This window comes from Nilaparvata lugens, chromosome X (genome assembly GCF_014356525.2).
Source record: "Nilaparvata lugens isolate BPH chromosome X, ASM1435652v1, whole genome shotgun sequence".
Lineage (NCBI taxonomy): Eukaryota > Metazoa > Arthropoda > Insecta > Hemiptera > Delphacidae > Nilaparvata > Nilaparvata lugens.
The window spans coordinates 68,852,018-68,871,701 of NC_052518.1; the positions used below are offsets into that span (position 1 = coordinate 68,852,018).

The 19,684-nt window shown below is 34.4% G+C and overlaps 1 protein-coding gene across 1 annotated transcript in view; it reads left to right on the plus strand.

The window, feature by feature from the left end:
- The window catches only part of LOC111050182, a 117,358-nt gene that overhangs the window by 58,089 nt on the left and 39,585 nt on the right, over positions 1 to 19,684 (plus strand). Inside the window, exon 2 of the mRNA XM_039441521.1 lies at positions 1,047 to 1,577. Within this exon, the coding sequence (XP_039297455.1) occupies positions 1,047 to 1,577 (531 nt within the window). The remainder of the gene's footprint in view (positions 1 to 1,046; positions 1,578 to 19,684) is intronic.

The window sequence follows — 19,684 nt, forward strand, 5'->3', positions numbered from 1 at the left end:
GGAGGTTCTATCATACATTTAGTATTATCAAATTTAGATTTTAGTTTCTTTATTTCCTCCGACATTAGACTACAGTGATTTTTTAGATTTAGTATTTCTTTTTTATGGTCTTCATCTTGTAATTTTATAATCAGTTCCAAAGATTTAATTTCTTCTACCATCCCTAACCTTTCTTCCTCAGATGTTTTTAGAGTTACTTCTAATTGGTTTTTTAAATTAGTGTGGCTACTTTGTAGTTGAGCAACTTTTTCGGCTAAAGTAGTTTGAAGAACTGGGGTTTTTGGTTTTGGCGTTTTTGAATTTTGGTTTTGGGAACGCGTAAGTACTCTTGCTATGTTTACATTTCTATTATTAACCTTCGGTGTTCTACTTGAGCTCATTTTCCTATCTAAGAAATTATATTACTTGCAATAATAATAGATTTATAAATGATATGATTTTAATTTGGTTATAATTTTAGTCAAGTAAACTATCTATGTTTATTTTTTAAATCTCGAAAACCTAACCTCAAACTAACCTCTAAACGGTGTTTGGCTTATTAAAATAGAATTAAGAATTAAAATCTAAAACAAAATGATAAAACGTGATCAAGAAACAATTAATAATGAAATAAACACAAAATTTGTACTTATCCGTGACTATTTATAACACAAAATCTTCCAAAACCCAAGAGCGAAATTATGTATGACTTTCATTCACAACCTCTCAAGGTCCTCTCACCTTTATATTGTTTAGAATTATGTGTTTATTCAGAAATAGAACTTTGTCGAAGTGAGTTGTTCAACTGTTCAACATTTGAGTAGCTGATCAATTTCCGGTGAAAAGTTAAGTCCGCATATCGATTACACCAATATTTGCTATCAAGTTTTATTAATATTGAATTGAAGATTCGATTTTAATCGAGAAAATGTAATGTTACAATACATTCAGGATTACTGTGAATATAATGAAAATTACTTTTGAAGATTTGAAGAATAGGTCTACTATCAATTTTGATATGTGGAGATGTTTAGGTGTTGCTGAAGATTTATTTTTGTTTTTTGCAGTTAACAATCGTCCACTGTATGAAATGCATGGATATCCCTCCTGCGAAGTGGAAGCTGCCCAGTACATTGTTGAAAAACGTCGCCGCAGTTGGAATGAGATGCATGAGCTTCGCATCACAAGTGAAGGCGGCTTACAGTTTGCCGATTTAGGCTACTTTGCTCCTCGTTCATTTTGTGCTGATATTGCTATATGGTCCAACTCAGACTTCAATCCGGACTCTCAATCCAACTCAGACTTCAACATCCAAACTCCAAACCCAAACCCCGGATTCTCGATGAATGTGATCGCTTGTCGTTTCCATTTAAAACCAACTGCCAGGCAAAAAGTTTACGGTGTTCTCTACATTATAGGCACTATTGCGCTAATGCTCACTGTTCTGGTTCATCTTGTGTTTCCCCAGCTCCGAAAGACTGCCCAGGCTTACATAATGATAGCTTATTGTAGTAGTTTGGTACTGGCGTACACGTCCAATGCGCTTATCATATTTGCGGGGGTCAAAATTCAAGGAACAGTCTACTGTCGTCTCCTAGGTATGTACTACCATAGAGAAAAGATAGCGTAAGCTATTATTCATTACATGCTATATAATAAGAATAAGTATTAGTTTCTTTAGTAGATACTATTTAATTCATTTTTAATTCCTTATATACTTTTTAAAAACAACTAGACTGTGCTTTTTCGTACGAAAATTGATCGTACAACTACTGAAGAAAACGCACAAATGATCTCGGCTTTCGGAAATGGATGCTCACACTGCATAGGCCTACGAGTTTGATATTATTATATGCAGAGTTTGTGCAAATTATGGAAACAGCAAGGATAATTTGACAATAGGTTTGATTGGGGAATTAAAAGAAAAATAATAATTTTCTGTGGTATCAAAATTTCCGCCCACCATATTGAATTCAACCTCACGTTATTGAATTGGAATGTGGTTATGTGATACATGATTTCGTTACAGAATTTCAAAAGAAAATTGATGGCGAAAACAGATCATCGATGTCTCAAACCACTTGGAAGATATAAATAGAAACATACACTGTTGCATATCCATACTTGTTCACTAATGAAACAAAACTTAAATTTCAAAAACAATTATGAAGTGAAAATGCACTTATTATTGGTAGTGATGATCGTTTCGACCTGGTGTGGGTCATCATTAGACTGTAGAAACTTACTCTAATCTGTAAGATTCCAGTAATGAAGTTTGTTAGGACTTTACTACTAATCTGTGTAAGATTGGAGTAAGTGTCTACAGTCTGATGATAACCCACACCAGGTCGAAACGATCGTCACTACCAATACAAGTCACTACATTTTCACTTCATAATTGTTTTAAGAATGCAAGTTTTATAAACATACAAATACGGAATAAATGAGTACATTGAGGATCTAAAAAATTCAACTTTCTGATTTTTTTAAAGTGTTAGTTAACACTAGTAACATCCACTCACATGCTAAACTCTTTGAACAGTGAAATATTTTCTGTCAAATTACTCATGTACTCAGATTATAAATATGTACTTATTAATGTAATTTTTGCATGATTTATTATAGTATCTTTGAATGCGAATATCTTCGATACGGTTCGAGTTATCGATGTGCAGCTTCGTCATTCATTTCCTCTTGAAATTCTATAATATATGTAAACATGTATCACATGACCACCTCCCCATCTAAAAAAACTCTGGTGAGGCACAGTCACACTGCTTTCCTTGCCATGATAATGATATTTTTTCAACTTTCACTTATAAGAATAAGACACTGCATTTTTTCAAGTAGAAAATGTCTGGACACAAAGTTAAGGTAGGCTATAATAATAGATATAGAATATAGAATAGGCTATAATTCATTATATCCACCTTGACCAGCTGTTTGAGTTCTTCTTTAATTTTCTCAGCTCCATATATGCTTACGCAATGGAAGTAATTACCATGTGAGATAGTAGATGCCGCAGGTTTGATTCTGCTATTGATTTTTGTTCAATCATGGATTCACCATTTTTACTATTGTTTGTTTCTGTTTCTATATAGTTGTGTGAAGAATTTTGTTTAAAATTACAGTTAGAAAAATAGAATAGCTATTGGGAAGTTTAAATATTGTCAGAACATCCGAAAAGTCTACTTTTCCATTAATCTGACACAAAAATTGGGCTGGATCTCATTAATGGCTCCAGCAATGTTGATTTTTTGAGCGTTGATGATCAACTGCTAATTTGCATAGATCTGTGACTTAGCATAGCCCCACAAGAAAAAGTTTAGCGCGTCAATCTCACGATTTAAGTGGCCAGTTGACTTTGCTTCTACACGAAATAAACATGTCTGGAAATTGACAATCTAGAATGTCAATCGTTATGTGCGCTGTCTGGCACATGTTTGGAATGAAATATTTTTCACATCCATATCGTTCCGTTCAGGCCACAAGGAGTCTATAATCATTCATTGACTATATTCGCCAGGTAGAAGTCAGAGAACCCGAGCTCTTGTGTGCGGCGACTTTCGCTAATTCTCCTGCACATTCTCATGCATATCGACAATATTTTTTATGGCAGACCTCGCGATCCGTTGATTTGATGTAGGCGTGTGTTGTTCAAACATTCACCATACATCTGTTCTCTCGGAAGACCGATTATTACATTTGCTTATTGAACGCTATAATGTTTCATGGCAATTTGGCAACTCATACCAAATAGATGAGAACTAATTACAGTATGCATTTGTAGCTTTAACTTGACGGTTGCAACCAACTGTTAAAATTAGGAAGTTCTCAGTGAAAGACCCTATTAGGGGTACGCGCCACCTCAGTCCTCGAAAATCTTGGAGAAATATCACAAGTAAAACGTTTTTTTCAGCCTGTTGCATAGACTTGAAGTTCAAAGTCTTGTTCTAAGACTGTAGGGAACACAGATTACGGTACGTGCCACCTTAGTCCTCCGACACACCCAGAACCTGACAGGAGTGTGGATCATCCATCTCATCCATCGACACCGTACGCCAGCGACAGGGAAAGACTGTTTTGAAAGTCTCGAATTGGCGTGTGCGTTAGGCGCCAAAACCGGACACTTTTACATCCGTACAGAAACGACAAAGTCAGACACATCGAATCTCTGACACTTTCAAAACAAGACGGTCAAGTTATACTTCTTGGACGGACTGTACTACACAGAGCTGTCTGGTTTTCAAACAATGGCCATTGTTTGATGAATCCCCATATGTATAGGCTATTCTCAACAAGACCATTGACAATTTATTTCTGAAACCTATCACTCTTTTCCATCCCTCTTCGTAGTAATATCAGGCAATGACTTATCTTGTAACTGTATAATTCGTTATATATAATTCCTATTTTGTACAGTTGTCTCTCTTTTCTGCAGTTATTTGGAGCTTAAATAATAGAACTATTAGTAAATTTCTTGACACAAAACAAAATCAACTTCACCTAATAGTTCAATTGTCAAGGTTAGTGAGTACACTGAAACTTCTCGATAACTCTATAATTCGTAGTTTTGCCATCAAAAACACTGCAATTAGTTTTCCCATTAAGATAAATACACTAATATGCCATATTAATAGTCCAGTCAATTTAGACATAGAAAAGAGGGTGTGCTTGCAATTTATATTGTAGTTCTGATTTTTTAATCAGAACTACAATATTATTTGGGTACATAAGAGAAGTAAGTCCAGAACTAATTTCTTCATGCAAAATTTCCTTGTGCTAGATACTGGGTGGCCCAAAAACCTCATATTTTCAGCTCATTTTCCAGTTTTCAGCTATTTCTGTCAAATCTCGTAATCGGACAGAAAAATTTGCTCTCGCCTTTTTTCAGATTATAAAATTCTGAATAAAATGAGATCATTTGGAACTCTCTATCTCCAATGAGTACTGAGTAACGATTTTTCAAAAATAAGTGAAATTTGAAGAAAAAATCAATTTTGATGAATTTTAGTTTTTGATCAACAATATCTTCCGATTGTTACCATTTAGATGCATAATTCAAAATCCCTCTGGGCATATTTTTGTGCTCTACAATCTGAGATCAGGGAGAGCGCTCTATCTCATATAGATATCCAGTGCCGTGCTACCAATTTTTCCTAAATCAGCTGGATAGCATTTCACCTATTAACCTAAGGAAATTTATCGGCTCCAACGTAATAGATTCTTGATAAATTATGAATGTCGCCTATGAATGAGAAATCCAATTTTCAGAGCAAATGAACTTATAATCTTCAGATGAATTTTGGCAAAATATTATACAAATAGACAAAGAATTATATCTTACAAGCCTAAGCATCTACAGTTACTACGAACTAAATACTTATCTAGTTTACAGTTGAAAAGACAGTGGCTATTGGCTTGTATACACACAAATCAATAAACAGACAAAATAGAACACTATAAACTGATTAAAACTCAAATTAAAACATTAATAAATTCACTTAAATAGAAAATTATTTAAAGAGCACAAAGTTACAACACCCATCAGCCAGCCATGTTTCAGAGAGAAGAACAGGAAAAGACAAAGCTACAAGGAAGCCTCGTCGTCAGAACAAAAAACCACATCTCAAAATCAGTGATGACTTCATGACACGTCAACAACAAAATTATAAATTACAAGTTTAGAATTCACATTTTATATTTGTTCTCAATAAAACTTTATTTTGAAACTATTATTTTAAATTTTTATATATCATCTCGATTTAAATAAACCATTTATCTATTAATTCTGTTCTGTCAACCCAGCCTCGGTGACACCATGGAACAATGCAACAATCATTTACAATAAAAAATTCTCAGTCGAAAAGTTTGTCCGTATATCGATGACTCTGATATTTACTATAAAGTTTCATAGATCTCGAATTGAAGATTCGATTCCAATGTGAGAAAAAATGTAATATTACACCAGGTACATTTGACTACAATGCTCCTTGTATTGTGAAAAACACCTCATTTTCAGCTTCAACCATCATCACCAACTACATTATCCTCACATTGGTATTTCGCACAATGACATAAGTTCATAAGGGGTTATATAAAGTTTTATAAGGGGTTACCGAGATACATAGCTTTGAATACAGAAATTGGTCATTTTTTGTGTATTGGAATATGGGCTTAAGTACACTCAACAATAAATTTTCCATTTTTCGACCGAATTTGACTTATGATGCATGATTTTAAACCGCCTTGACGAGCCGAGAAGAATGAAGTGTAGTACGATGAAATCTGATCATTGTGTCAAAAGTTATATAATGAGTGTTTGAAAGTTTGATACTTGAGGCGCGCCTCTCCACTAGGGAATACTGAAATGAAGTGCAACTCATAGATTCATTAGATAAATGGGTGATTCTCATAGAACATAATCTCATGAACTAATGTCATTGTGTGAAATACCAATGTGAGGACAATGTAGTTGGTGATGATGGTTGAAGCTGAAAATTAGGTGTTTTTCACAGCACATGGAGCATTGTTGTCAGGTGTACCTGAAAATCTATATGAGATAGAGCGCTTTACCTGATCTCAGATTGTAGAGCACAAAAATAAGCCCAGAGGAATTTTGAATTATACAATCAAATGGTAACAATCGGAAGATATTGTTGATCAAAAACTAAAATTCATCAAAATTTATTTTTCCTTCAAATTTCACTCATTTTTGAAAAATCGTAACTCAGTTCTCATTGGAGATAGAGAGTTTCGAATGATCTCATTTTATTTGGATTATTTTTCTGTCCGATTACTAGGTTTGGCAGAAATAGCTGAAAACTGGAAAATGAGCCGAAAATACGAGGTTTTTGGGCCACTCAGTATCTAGCACAAGGAAATTTTGCAAGAAGAAATTGGTTCTGGACTCCTCTTATGTGCCCAAATAATATATTGAAAAATCAGAACTTTAATATAAATTGCATGCACCAATTTATATAGTGACTGGACTATAACTGATAAATCCAGTAATGAGTTCATCGAAAATTATGCTACAGTAACTAATAACTCCAGTGATGAGGAGACCGAAAATCACATCAACTGATGAAGTGAATTGGAAAAAAGGGTGTTGTGATTTATCATCAGTAAGCTGGAATATTAATTGCATGCAATTTACCCATTTACCCATTACCACAATTTACCCATTTATTCATAACAGCTAATGCTATTTGAGAATTATCAAATAGACTGTCCTTAATGCCCCAAATTCAGCTGATTAATATACAAATTTTACATCAACTCACTTTCGTTAATGTCTGTCTGCCTGTCTATTTTTTGTTTTCTTCATAGCCTACAAGTATTAGATAATACAACTTGTGGCATTATGTTAAAGTAATTGGTATTATTAGTTTAGGGATTTTGAATCATTATACGGAGTGAACTTTAAAATTCTATGGATTCACAAATATTATAATAATATAACTAGAGACACCCTGGGTTAAAGAACTCGCTCATGAACAGTTGTATTGATCTCTGAAATCTTTTACAAGTATGTCAAATTAATATTAAACAATATTTTCTAATATCCATTCATAGAGGCTATATCATGAATTAATTATGGGTAATTATGAGATCAGTATCCATGATATATTTTTTCGTATTTTATTTTATCAGCCTCGATATTGCAGAGCTTGATATATAATTCGTCACCCTCCAAAATTCGTATTAAATGCTTGGTCCCGTAAGCAACAAATTATAGAGGTTCTACTGTGTTGAATGTAGTCTACTGGAGGGTTAATTTTATACTCAAACATTGAGAATTTTGAATATAATAACATTTTTCAGTGTTGTTTTTCATTTTGAATGTCATTTTCAATACTGGAAGATATACAGCTATCGTTCCCCAAAATAGCGGGAAAATGTTATTTTTTTCATGATAATATTTTAATGATTGATTTTTCTACGTTTCAACGACGGGATTTTCTTTTGTCTGTATATGTATGTTGGCATGTTTCTAAATTAGCTTTTGGTGATTACAGCTTGGCACTGGATGCTCTCAGTTTATTTATAACAGGTAATATTGTCATCGTCAATACTTCAACCACATATGTATAAAAGTGGAAAAAATGAAGCATATAATAACATCTTCTAATGAAACATTTATGGGGAAAAACCCAGGTCCCTCTATCCTTTGGGGGTATTACCCCCCACCCCCCCAATATCTCTTGGTTTTTGCCCCCCCCCCCTAACAGTTTGGTGAAATGGCGCCACTGAAGTTGAATGAAATCAACTTCAATTATTGTATATTAATTGTATAGCAAGATTACAATACTTATGAGCTCTACTTAGAAATGGATTGTGAAACAAGATAATTGTACTGGAATGTAATAAACGGTGATATTTTAATAATTATATAAAAACAATTAAGCCATCCATTACAATCATTGAGAGAAAAACCAATAAGATTCATATTATCTTCTCAAATCTTGATACATTAACAATATACTACCGGTAATTCACGAGTAAATACTGATGTGGTCGATTTCAATGAACATTAAATGAAATGGTTGTTTTCTTCTAAAAGTCTATACTTGAGCATTCTGTTAATTTCGAACAGAGCTCACTCTCACGGGGTTTTCTCAGATGATACAGCAATCACTGAGGAATCTCCAACACATATTTCAATAATCCAGGAGAGAGTCATCTAAAATTAAAACTATTAGTGCAATATTGCTAAATTATTATTGCCAATTATTAGTGTTTTTCAGAAAATTATTAATCCCATAAATGTCTCTTTATTAAATGATAAGTTATGGAGTTCCAAATATTATAATATTTTTCGCATTCCCATTTTTCTTTTTCTTATATTTTGAATCGCTTCATTTGGGTCACTCGTTGTTTATTCGAATATAGTATTCAATAGTATTATTCAGGTATTTATCTATCACATAAATCTCTCTCAGCAGCGACTTTATAAACGCTTAACATAGGTTGCTAGGGAACGATAATAATAAGAATATGTGATGAATAATCTATCCTGTTTTAGGCGAGCAATATTTCTGTATCACAGATATCCAAAAACTTCAACACTAAAATGTGAATATACTCCTATTTGAAACAGTTTGATAGATTGATGAGCGATTTCCACTATTCATTGTCTCTTGAAATTCTTTATTTGAATTTTGTATTAAAACCTTCCCATAGAAAATGTTTGATTCAATGTGGTGGAACGAAGATGGCAGACCAAAATTTAGAAGCTATCTACAGATTTTTTTTAAAATTTGAATAGGAATCCCAGTAGAGCCCACTGTCAAATTATCTTTGGAAAAGGAACATTAAGCTGTTTTCCTATTAATATTACGCTGTACGCCTACGTGAATCCATAGAACTTCATAGGTTTCTCCGTATGGGTAAATGATTCAGAATTAAAATTCAAGTTTTGTTAAATTAATAATACCAACGACATAGCAACTGCCATCACAATTTGTATCATTAATATTACGCGTATGCTACTGAAGGATAATAGTCAGGCAGACACACAGGAGCAAGTTATTTTGTCTCATGTAGTACTTTCAATGTTACTTTTATATCCTGAAAAAGGACGAAGAAGTGAGTAAAATATTTTGTTGTTCAACGAACTTGACCTGTAAAAAAGTTCGAAGAGAGCGTGTTCAAAATTTGAAGCTGATCGATCAACTCTTTTTAAAGTTATTGTTGTGCATTCAATCAAACAAGCAAACCCACAGACTGGCAACAACTTTGAACTTCAGTAAAAAGTAAAAACTTGCCAACGCTCGTTCAACAAATATTATTGAGAGAACAACGGGCGGTATTATTAAGTTGGGACACATAACTTGAAGGAGTCAAATTATTTCAGTATAGGGGATTGTGTATTTTACAAGAGAGTGTGTTTCTGAGGGATATAGGCCTATAGTGAGAAAGTGAAGAAGTGAGGATTTAATTGAATTGCAGTTTTAGTTTTTTTTTGCACGGCCGGCCCTCTCTCACATTCAACCATCAACCCTCCAGTCATGACTTACTTTAGATCATACTTCTATCTATAGTAGGCTATGCTCCAGTACAATGATGCTACATCAACTATATTATACAATCCTACTCAGTGGAATGGGGGAATTCACAATATTACAAGCAAGAGTTGATAGTAATGAATATTATTGACAAAAAAAAATTTACAAATCTAGGCATGGGAAAGTCAAATTCAAGATAGGTTGAAGATAATATGTCTGTAGCATTGTATGAAATAATAACAAAACCCTGAGGGCTTTTGAAGAAAGGAGAGCATTAGCACACAACCGGGAAGATAGAGAGTTAGAGAGAGAGAGAGTGTGTGTGTGTGAGTGAGACAGAGAGAGAGAGAGTGAGAGAGAAAGGCGCAGGAGTGATAGTGTGATGGTGAGGGAGGGGGGAGAGAGAGAGTGAGAGAGGAAGCAATAGAACTAAATAAGGTTGAGATAAGAGACAATGTAAAGCAGGAGTATTGTCTAATGGTGGTCACACACACACAACTCTACAGTCATACTAAGTTATAAACAGAATATTTCAAAGAAAGTACAGTTTGTGCCAAAATTCAAACCAGTTCACTTCTTAGCTATTCTGCCAGCTTAACTGACATAAGTGACAAAAGCTGATAGCGACAACCAGAGACTGTTTTCCAGGTAGAGAAATTAGTCACGGCCTCACCCCGCCAAAACAAGACACTTCTTTTTCAGCACAAGAACGACAAAAGTAGCCACCGCCAAAACAAGACTGAATTTCAGTGCTAGGATGGATGTGTCTGACTTTGACGGTGGTGTATACTGACATCGCCCCCCCCCCCCATTAGCTCTACGCCATAACTCATCGTGTGCTGCAGCTAAAAGCGCTAAGGTTCGGCCTTAAGACTTTTATCAGTTCAGCACTGTCTATGTTTCAATTTTTAACCAAATATTATACATGGTTTTGGTTTATTGCTAAAAATCCATTTCAACCTGGTAAGAATATATTTTATGATCGATTAATTGAGAAATTTTGAATGCATATTCTTTAATGTTAGGAATGCGTACCTTCTATAGAATGAGTCAGAGAAACTTTATTTCTTAAAAAATCAGTTAAAAAAGAGGTGAGAGAGAGGGAAGACGTCAAGGGTCACCAAATTACAAAATTACTACTAAGTCTCTAATGCATAATTATTTTGTTTAGAGAGAAGAGAGTATAATAGTGTAATATAGGGTATTACAAAGTGAGTAAGAAGAGAGAAGAGTACAACAGCCTTTGCCGTTGAGAGTGTCTTTTTTTAAGTTCGCCACTTGGCTATATGCAACGTGCCATCCGCGTTTGCTCAGAAATTCGTCATTCAAAATTCTTTCACCATTGTAATTCAATACTTTAGTTGAACTCTGCTGGAGTGTGAAAGTGTTTCCAGCTCGGAAATAGACTTCAACAGGCCTTCTGTACTCCGGAAATAATATCGAAAGACTTTTCTTGCGTTATACCCAGCGTGCGGCCGGGGGATTTGTGATAACTGCCATATTTGTGATAATTTGCCATAACTCCAAAAACATAAGGAATTTGTGTTTTTGGCAAAATAAGGAACCATAGCAGTGCATGAAGCTCTCAAGAGCTTGCTACAACATCTCATCTCTTTCATAGTCTATCACAAGAAAGGCTTTCAAATGATTATCTCAAATCTCTGGGTTCTGTTGACTTATTACGGATCTTAACTCACATCACTAACAATAATCGGGATGCCGGATGCTATACGTAAAATTTAAATTACTACGGTATGCTGCAAAGATCGATTGGAGAGAATTTTGACTTAATCAGTGAATTCGACATAAATGAGGTCATTTTTAAAACTGCATGAAACAAAAATTGGAAGTTGGTATTCTTGAGTTGAAAAAAATTATAAAAATATTCGAAGTACTTCGATTTGTTACCGCCAACCTTTGACTTTTCAGAAAAGTAAGTAAGTTTTTCTGACTCACCATATATCAACTAATAGAATTTGAGAATTCTCTTTCATTCAAAAATATAAGGCTTAAAAAAATTAATTTTGCATCATTGGTTTAGAACATATGAGCATTTGAATTTGCAACTCCATACCTCACTCTATATATTATAGTATGTAGGGGCGGTTAGATAATGAGTGTGATGCACCTCAGTTCCAACATTCTAGACCTATATTATATGTTCAAAGTCTCAACCAAATATAATATATTTTTAGGCTTCTCAAATCAAATTTATTCCATCAAATTGAAAACAATACAATAAATACAATGTATGAATCATAAAAGTAATAGAGAAGCAAGAAATACATAATAAGATTCCTATCAACACATAGATTCTTGAACTAAAGATAACTTGTTTTCTATCTGACAATGCCAGCAAAACCAGGTTTGTGCGCTGGCATAGGTACATAATACTATATTGATAGAATTTGTAAGGAAAAATGTAAAACACTTTTATGTTCACAAAAAGAAAAATGTTCGAGAGCGAGAGAAGACGAAGGAAAGAGAAAGAAGGATGAAAGGAGAAAGAAAGAAAATCTTGAAAAGTATATAAATATAAAGAAGTTCTCAATTATTACTACAATATATTATTGAATTCACACTGCAATTTTATCCAATCCCCATTACTTGCAATTTTGTGTTTGAGATCCTGTTCATGAGAAAATTTTCCGGAATACAATTAATTAATTCATGGCATATATAATCAAATTGTCTCCTACACACATTTAGGTCCGATCGTGGTACAGGAAAATATTGTAGGCGAACGAAAAATGTACTTTTTTACATGAGCTGTGATAGATTTTTATTTTTATTCGGGTACACAATTAAACTCTTTACAAAAATTTGCCTAATTTTGAGTACTTTGAACTCGCTATATAATAGAGAGCTGGAGTAGCGTGTTTGTTTGCTAAGTGCAGCCCTGATAATGTGTCTCTGGTTCACTTCTATATCTTTGTGAAATGGGTCTTTACATCTCCTCCCCATACTCTTATCCCATACTGGAAGATGGCCTCCTGAACATAAGCAAAGTATACCATTTTAATAATTTTAATTTCGTTTCACTTGTTCAATTTATAAAATTTATGAATGCTATATTTCATTTTGCTAAAGGTGTTGTTAATGTGTATATTCCATTCCAAACATCCATCCAGATATACGCCTAAATACTTGAATGCATTGACTCTAGCCAATGCTGAGCAGCCACAGCTAAGGGGAGAACTACTGTTAATTGCATAATCATTATCAACACATTCGGAAGAGTGGATATTTATTTTTTCACATAAATTACCTGCGAACATTAATTTAGCCGACGGGTAGAAAACTATGAAAACACTTTTTTATTGTTGAGAGTAAGGGTGTGCTGGTCAAACCATGATTTGACCACTGTGAGTGCAGTCTCAGCCAAAAGCCCTCACCCCAGGCTTTGGTCATTGAATACCTCCGGTTTTTACTCACACACCATTCACACTCTAAAAATAAGAATATCTACCATTTAGGTTTCAGCCGTTTAAGGAATAACATCATTAACTCATGACGACAGTTAAAAACCTCTTGAAAAGCATCAGATTGAAGACAAATAAGCCATTTGAATTTTTTCAGGGTTAAATTGTATTTTTTGTTATCTTTATGGTGGCAGGTGGTAGAATTTAGGGCTAAGAAAAGTAAAATATATTTCAAATAAGTAGTGGTTATGCTTTCCAAAGATAATTTTTTGCATCTCATCTTTCATGTGCTTTATAGATGATTTTCACCATCACCGATACATATGCAGATGGTATGATTCCATCGCTGTCGAACTAGACGGTTGAATTTTCGAGCGGTCGCTTATCGCTAATGATAACTAGCTAACTGTGTTCTGTTTCGGACTGCCGTGAATTGTTTTGAGCTGTTTTAAACGGAATTTATTGAGATTTGATAGGAATTTATTCAAGTTTGAAGTGTTCAAAGTCGACCTATTTTATTAATTTACACCTACTGCAAACGTTATTTATCACTTTACATAATGAGTTCGTGTGGAAAGTGCCAGCAACCTGTAAATCGCTCTTCAACTGCTTCTAACTTATTATGTAAAGACTGTAATTGTTTATTTCATCCTGCATGTGTTAATATGCAGGAGGCTGATGTTTCGTTTTTGAAAAACAAGTCATGGAACTGTCCTGATTGTATTAGTGTCCAACGATCTCTCAGGGTGAATGACTCTACTCCTGTTAAAATAAATAAACAGTGCTTAGGGGAAAGCGAAGTTTCGGCTCCTAGCAATCAAATAAAATCCATGGAGCAGTTTGAGGGACAGTTGGGGGGCTTAAAGAGTGAATTATTGAGTTCTATTGAGGAACTGAAATCTATTGTCAATGCCGGGCAGGAAAAACGTGATAAATTGGAGGATATAATTGCTAAACAGAGTGGAATTGTTGAACGACAACAGACGCTGATAGAATCTCTTAGAAGCGACGTAAATGGTGTCCAGGAACGCTTGCGAGTCACTGAAGAGCGACTGGACGACCTAGAGATGTATACGCGGCGCATCACGCTGGAGATACACGGCCTCCCCGAACCGGCTAATGAGAATGTGTTGGATACGTTTGCGAGAGTGAGCAGGGCGGTAGGCATGCCTCCGGTTATGGTGGACGCAATCCACCGTCTCAGGCCGTTCAAGGGTAGGCCTGGACCAGCATCATCCCCACCTGGTATAATTGTCAAGTTTGTCAGGAGACTGGATGCCGATTTAATGATGGATCTCAGGAAAAAATTTGGCAAACTGTGCAGAAATCAAATTGAGGGTTTTGATGGACGGGAACCTGTATTCATCAACCGTAGTCTGTCGCCTAGGCGAAGAGAACTTCTTGGTGTTGCACGACGGTTGAAAAGGGAAGCTAAAATTAAGGATGCCTGGGTCGACCATGTTGGCAGGGTTAAAATACGGAAAATTGATGGAGAAATCTCCTTAATTAAAAGTGTAAATGAGCTTAAATTTGATTAAGATGCGACCAACTTCATTGATTGTAGGCTGCTTAAATGTTGTTTGCATTTTGTCAAGTGGGAATAATACATGATTGAATTGATAAATATATAATTTAGAATAATAGACAATAATTATAATATGCAGTTACTACAATTTGAGATGGACAGTGACATAATAAGTAATTCATGTTTGTTATCCTGTTTGCCTTAATTATGATTTTTTGCTTCATTAATCTTAAAATTATATTTTATCGAGATATTGAGAATATTATAAGTTCATTCTTAAGTTAAATTGTTGAGCGGTTTTCTAATGATGTGTCGCCTAAAATGATTATCTCAATACTTTGTGGCATCTAGCTATTATTGATCAGTTTCATTGAATGGAATAGAAATTATTTTAATGAACTATTATTATCGATCAACATTGAGGCTTTAATTGCAATAAACATCGCTAAATTTTTTATTAACAGGAGCTATTATTGATCAGGTATATTGGAGTAAGCAATAGACTGGGTATTATGATAAATGACTTAAAGTAGGATAGCCTAAATGGTGATAATATGTTGTAATAACTTTTAAGTGATGTTCAATCGTTCAAATTAATTTTACAATGTTTTATGACAGCATAATAATAATAATAACTACATGGCTATGACTTTATGGCTCAATTAGTGAAATTTATTATTGTGAACAATAACGGAAATAATTGTCATAGAGTTGCCACTCAATCTTATTGCTCCATTCCTATTGCTCAGTCTTATCGCTACATTCCTTTTGCTCAATCTTATCGTTGCATTATTGGTCAATCTTATCGTTGCAATCGTATTGCTCTATTATCATTACTGTATTTATTTTGTCTGTAGGTTAATGTAATATCAATGAACCTTTTAGAAGTTTGATGATGATTCTCATCACTATTCAATTTTTTTTCTCAATACATCTGATAGTCAGCTCACATATTATACAGTATAAGTCTTTTTCAATGGATATTTGAATATTGATATTGAGTAATACTAGTAGATTAGTTTTGGTCGAGGCACTTCGGATTCAATGAATTTCATCATTCATATAATATACTATATTTAGTTCCGAGATATTTAGGTTTACTTCTCATTTAATAAGATAAACGAATAAATATTTTATTGTCTTGCATGGCAGTCCGAAAATGGACTGAATACAGTAACAATTTTTTTTTCTTTTTATCTATATTTAAGAAAACAATTTCAAAGATAATAACTTCATAAAAAAATCAAAATTTAAATATTTATGGAAAATTTCACTTCCCTTAATGAATGTAGATATATTACATCACTTGATGATTTTAATGACACTTTTTTCTCGCTTGATAGTGTAGTTGTTTTTCAAATGAACATCCATAGTATTAACTGTAATTTTGATAATTTATTACTATACATAAATGGTATGAGGAACAAGCCTCATATTATTGTTCTGTCTGAAGCATGGATAAAGCCTGATGATAACATGAACTTATTTAATATTGATGGGTATGATAAGACGACTTCTTGTACTGATAACAGATGCGGTGGTCTTGTGGTATTTTACAAGCAGTTCTTTCATTGTAATTTAATTGAGAGCTCACTGGCTGGAGCTGATTCCATCGTTTTGAATTTTAAATATGGGCAGTTGAGCTTTGTACTTGTTGGGGTTTACAGATGGCATACAAACAGCAATATTCCGTCATTTCTTGAGTCATTTTCTGAACTTCTTTCTGGGATAGATCATGAAGAAGTTGTTTGTGTTGGAGACTTCAATATTAACATTAATCTTACCAACCCTCTTGTGGATCAATATTTTGAGATTTGTGCTACAAATGGCTTAGAGAGTCTGATAGATGTCGATACTAGAGTTACTGATAATTCTTCTACTTGTATAGACCATATTCTATACAGAGGACGGTCCTCTTCAGATGTTTTCTCTGCCGTCGTGGAGGCTGGTATAACTGACCACCGTGCTGTATGTGTCTCTATGCCCTGCACTAAGGCGGTCAATGATCACCGTGCTTGCACTGAGCGCATTGTAGTTGACTATGATAGATTGAATGATTTACTTGCTGAGGAAGAGTGGGATTCTGTTTATGGGTGTGATGATCTTGATTTAGCATATTCAAATTTTGAGAGAGTATTACACGCTCACATTCAGTTGGCAACCACTAAGTCTATAAGAAACAGCGGAAATCATAGATCTAGAATGCTTAAACCGTGGATGAATCGGGGTCTCTGTAATGCCATCAACACAAGAGATAAATTATTTAAGATAATGAATAGAAATCGGGGTGATGAGTCGGCTAAACAAAATTACATTTCATTCAAGAGGAAGGTTAGAGTATGGATTAAACGTGCAAAAGAATTATATTATAAAACACTTTTTAATGAAAATAGGGGTAATAGTAAAAAACAATGGCAAATTATAAATAGTCTAGTTGGAAGACAGAAAGCTAAAAATTCTTCATTACGTCTTGTATCAAATAATGTAGAAGTTACAGATAAAACTGAGATTGCTGAAATTTTCAACAATTATTTTATTGATGTATCAGGGGTGAGGTCACAACGGGGTCAGCTTCCTTCAGAAGAAGTGATTGAAAGCTATATAGGATCTTTCAAGGTCGACAGCAACACTCAATCCTTGTTTTGGAGACCTGTTTGTCCAGAGGAAGTGACCAGTATTATTGCTGGACTGCATGGTTCCAAGGCTCCAGGAATGGATGGGTTTCCATCAGCGCTCATAAAGAGTATCTCCTCTAGGATACATATTGTGTTAGCTTACCTTTTCAACAAAAGCTTATTGGATGGTAAGTTTCCATCTAAATTGAAAATTGCAAAGATTATACCAATCCCAAAAAAGCGTAATAGCACAACTGTTGAAGAGTTTCGACCTATTTCCTTGTTATCTATATTTTCAAAAATTTTAGAGAAAATAGTTAAATCACGTCTTATTTCGTTTCTGAATGTATCTGATTTTTTCGTGTCAAATCAATTCGGATTTAGAGAGGGTCTGAGCACAGAGCTAGCACTGAGAAAGTTCATCTCTGAAATTCACGCCAATCTGAATCAGGGGGAAGTGTCCAGGGTCTCGGGTCTTTTCCTTGATATCAGAAAAGCATTTGATACAGTTGATCATGATATCCTGATTAAAAAGTTGGAGTTAGCTGGAGTCCGTGGGTTGGCTTTGGATTGGTTCCGATCATACCTCCATGAAAGGAATCAATTTGTATGTATTGATGGTGCTGTGAGTACAAATCAATTGATTCAAGGAGGTGTACCCCAGGGATCAGTTTTGGGCCCGGTGCTGTTCCTTATATTCATTAATGACCTTTTTGGTGGACCCTTTAAAGGGAAAATAACAGCATTTGCCGATGACACCGCTTTCACATATGGTGAGTCCAATTTGCAGAATCTTCAGTCTAGTATGCAAGCAGATCTCAATTTACTATCTCTATGGTTCACCTTTAATAAACTAAGATTAAATTCTGAAAAGACAACATTTGTCAACTTTGGCCTTACCCAATCTTATACTTTTCATAGCCCACTCAAGTACCATTCCATTGACTGTGTAAGCTCCGAGAATTGCCTTTGTAGTACAATCCAGCAGACAGATACTGTGAAGTATCTGGGAGTTGTAGTGGAGAGGGATCTCTTATGGAGGGCCCATATCAACATACTCAGGAATGGACTGAGGCAACTGCGTCATAGATTTTATTATTTGAAAAAAGTATGTCCCAGGTCAGTTTTGAGAGAGATCTACTTCTCTTTGGCACACTCTAGGCTCTCTTATGGTGTTGCTTGCTGGGGTTGCACATATATTACCCATATGAAACCTCTAATTAGATTACAGAAATCATTAGTTCTTACTATTGGAGCTGAAAGACATGTAGGTAGAGAAAATATTTTTGCAGTATTGAATATTCTCCCATTAAGATCAATGTTCTGTTACAAAGTGCTCACTCAATTTTATCAAGCAAGTGGTAACCTGGGCAATACAGTAGATGCACAGGTGCTTAGGCCTGCCACACGCTTCATGGAGAGAGTCAGGTTGCCCAGACCTAGAAGCACTTTTTTCCAGAAGTCGTTCCTGTTTCTTGAGGGTAAATTTCATAATAGTTTGCCAGATGAAATTAAACACTGTGACTCATTCTCTCTATTCAAGAGATCTGTTAAAAAATACATTATGTCATTAACTGAGGATGAAATTGAAAGAATGTATTTTGTAATAATTTGAATCCTTATTCTTTTTCTCATCTTTTTCATCCAGTTTGAAAAATAAGGATGGTAAATGGTAGGCTACTATATTAATTCTTAACTCTTAGTTCTTGGGTTGTTCATTCAAAGAGTTTCTGTGCAGTGTATAGAGCTGCATTTGGTTGAGAAAGGAGAAAAAATGTTTCATTACGGTATTTTAATTTTTTCCTTTTTGTGTCATTGAGTGATGTGAAATTTCATTTTGTTTTGTTATTCGATTCATTTTTTTCATTCATTTATTTTATTTCTTATTAATTGAATATTGTCATTAAAAGATTTAATTATAATGTATTAACAGGGATAGTTCAGTTGTTTCTTGATAAGTTAGTTGATTGTTTGGTTTTTTGAATCTATTACTTCTTATTTTAATTTAAATATAATCAGTGTAATATCATTAGTACTGTGCTCCCATATGCGGACAAGCTCCTTGAGCTTTGCATATGTGTATTATTTTTCAGTTGAAAACTTGTTTCTATTTGTATGAAGATGTTTTATGTT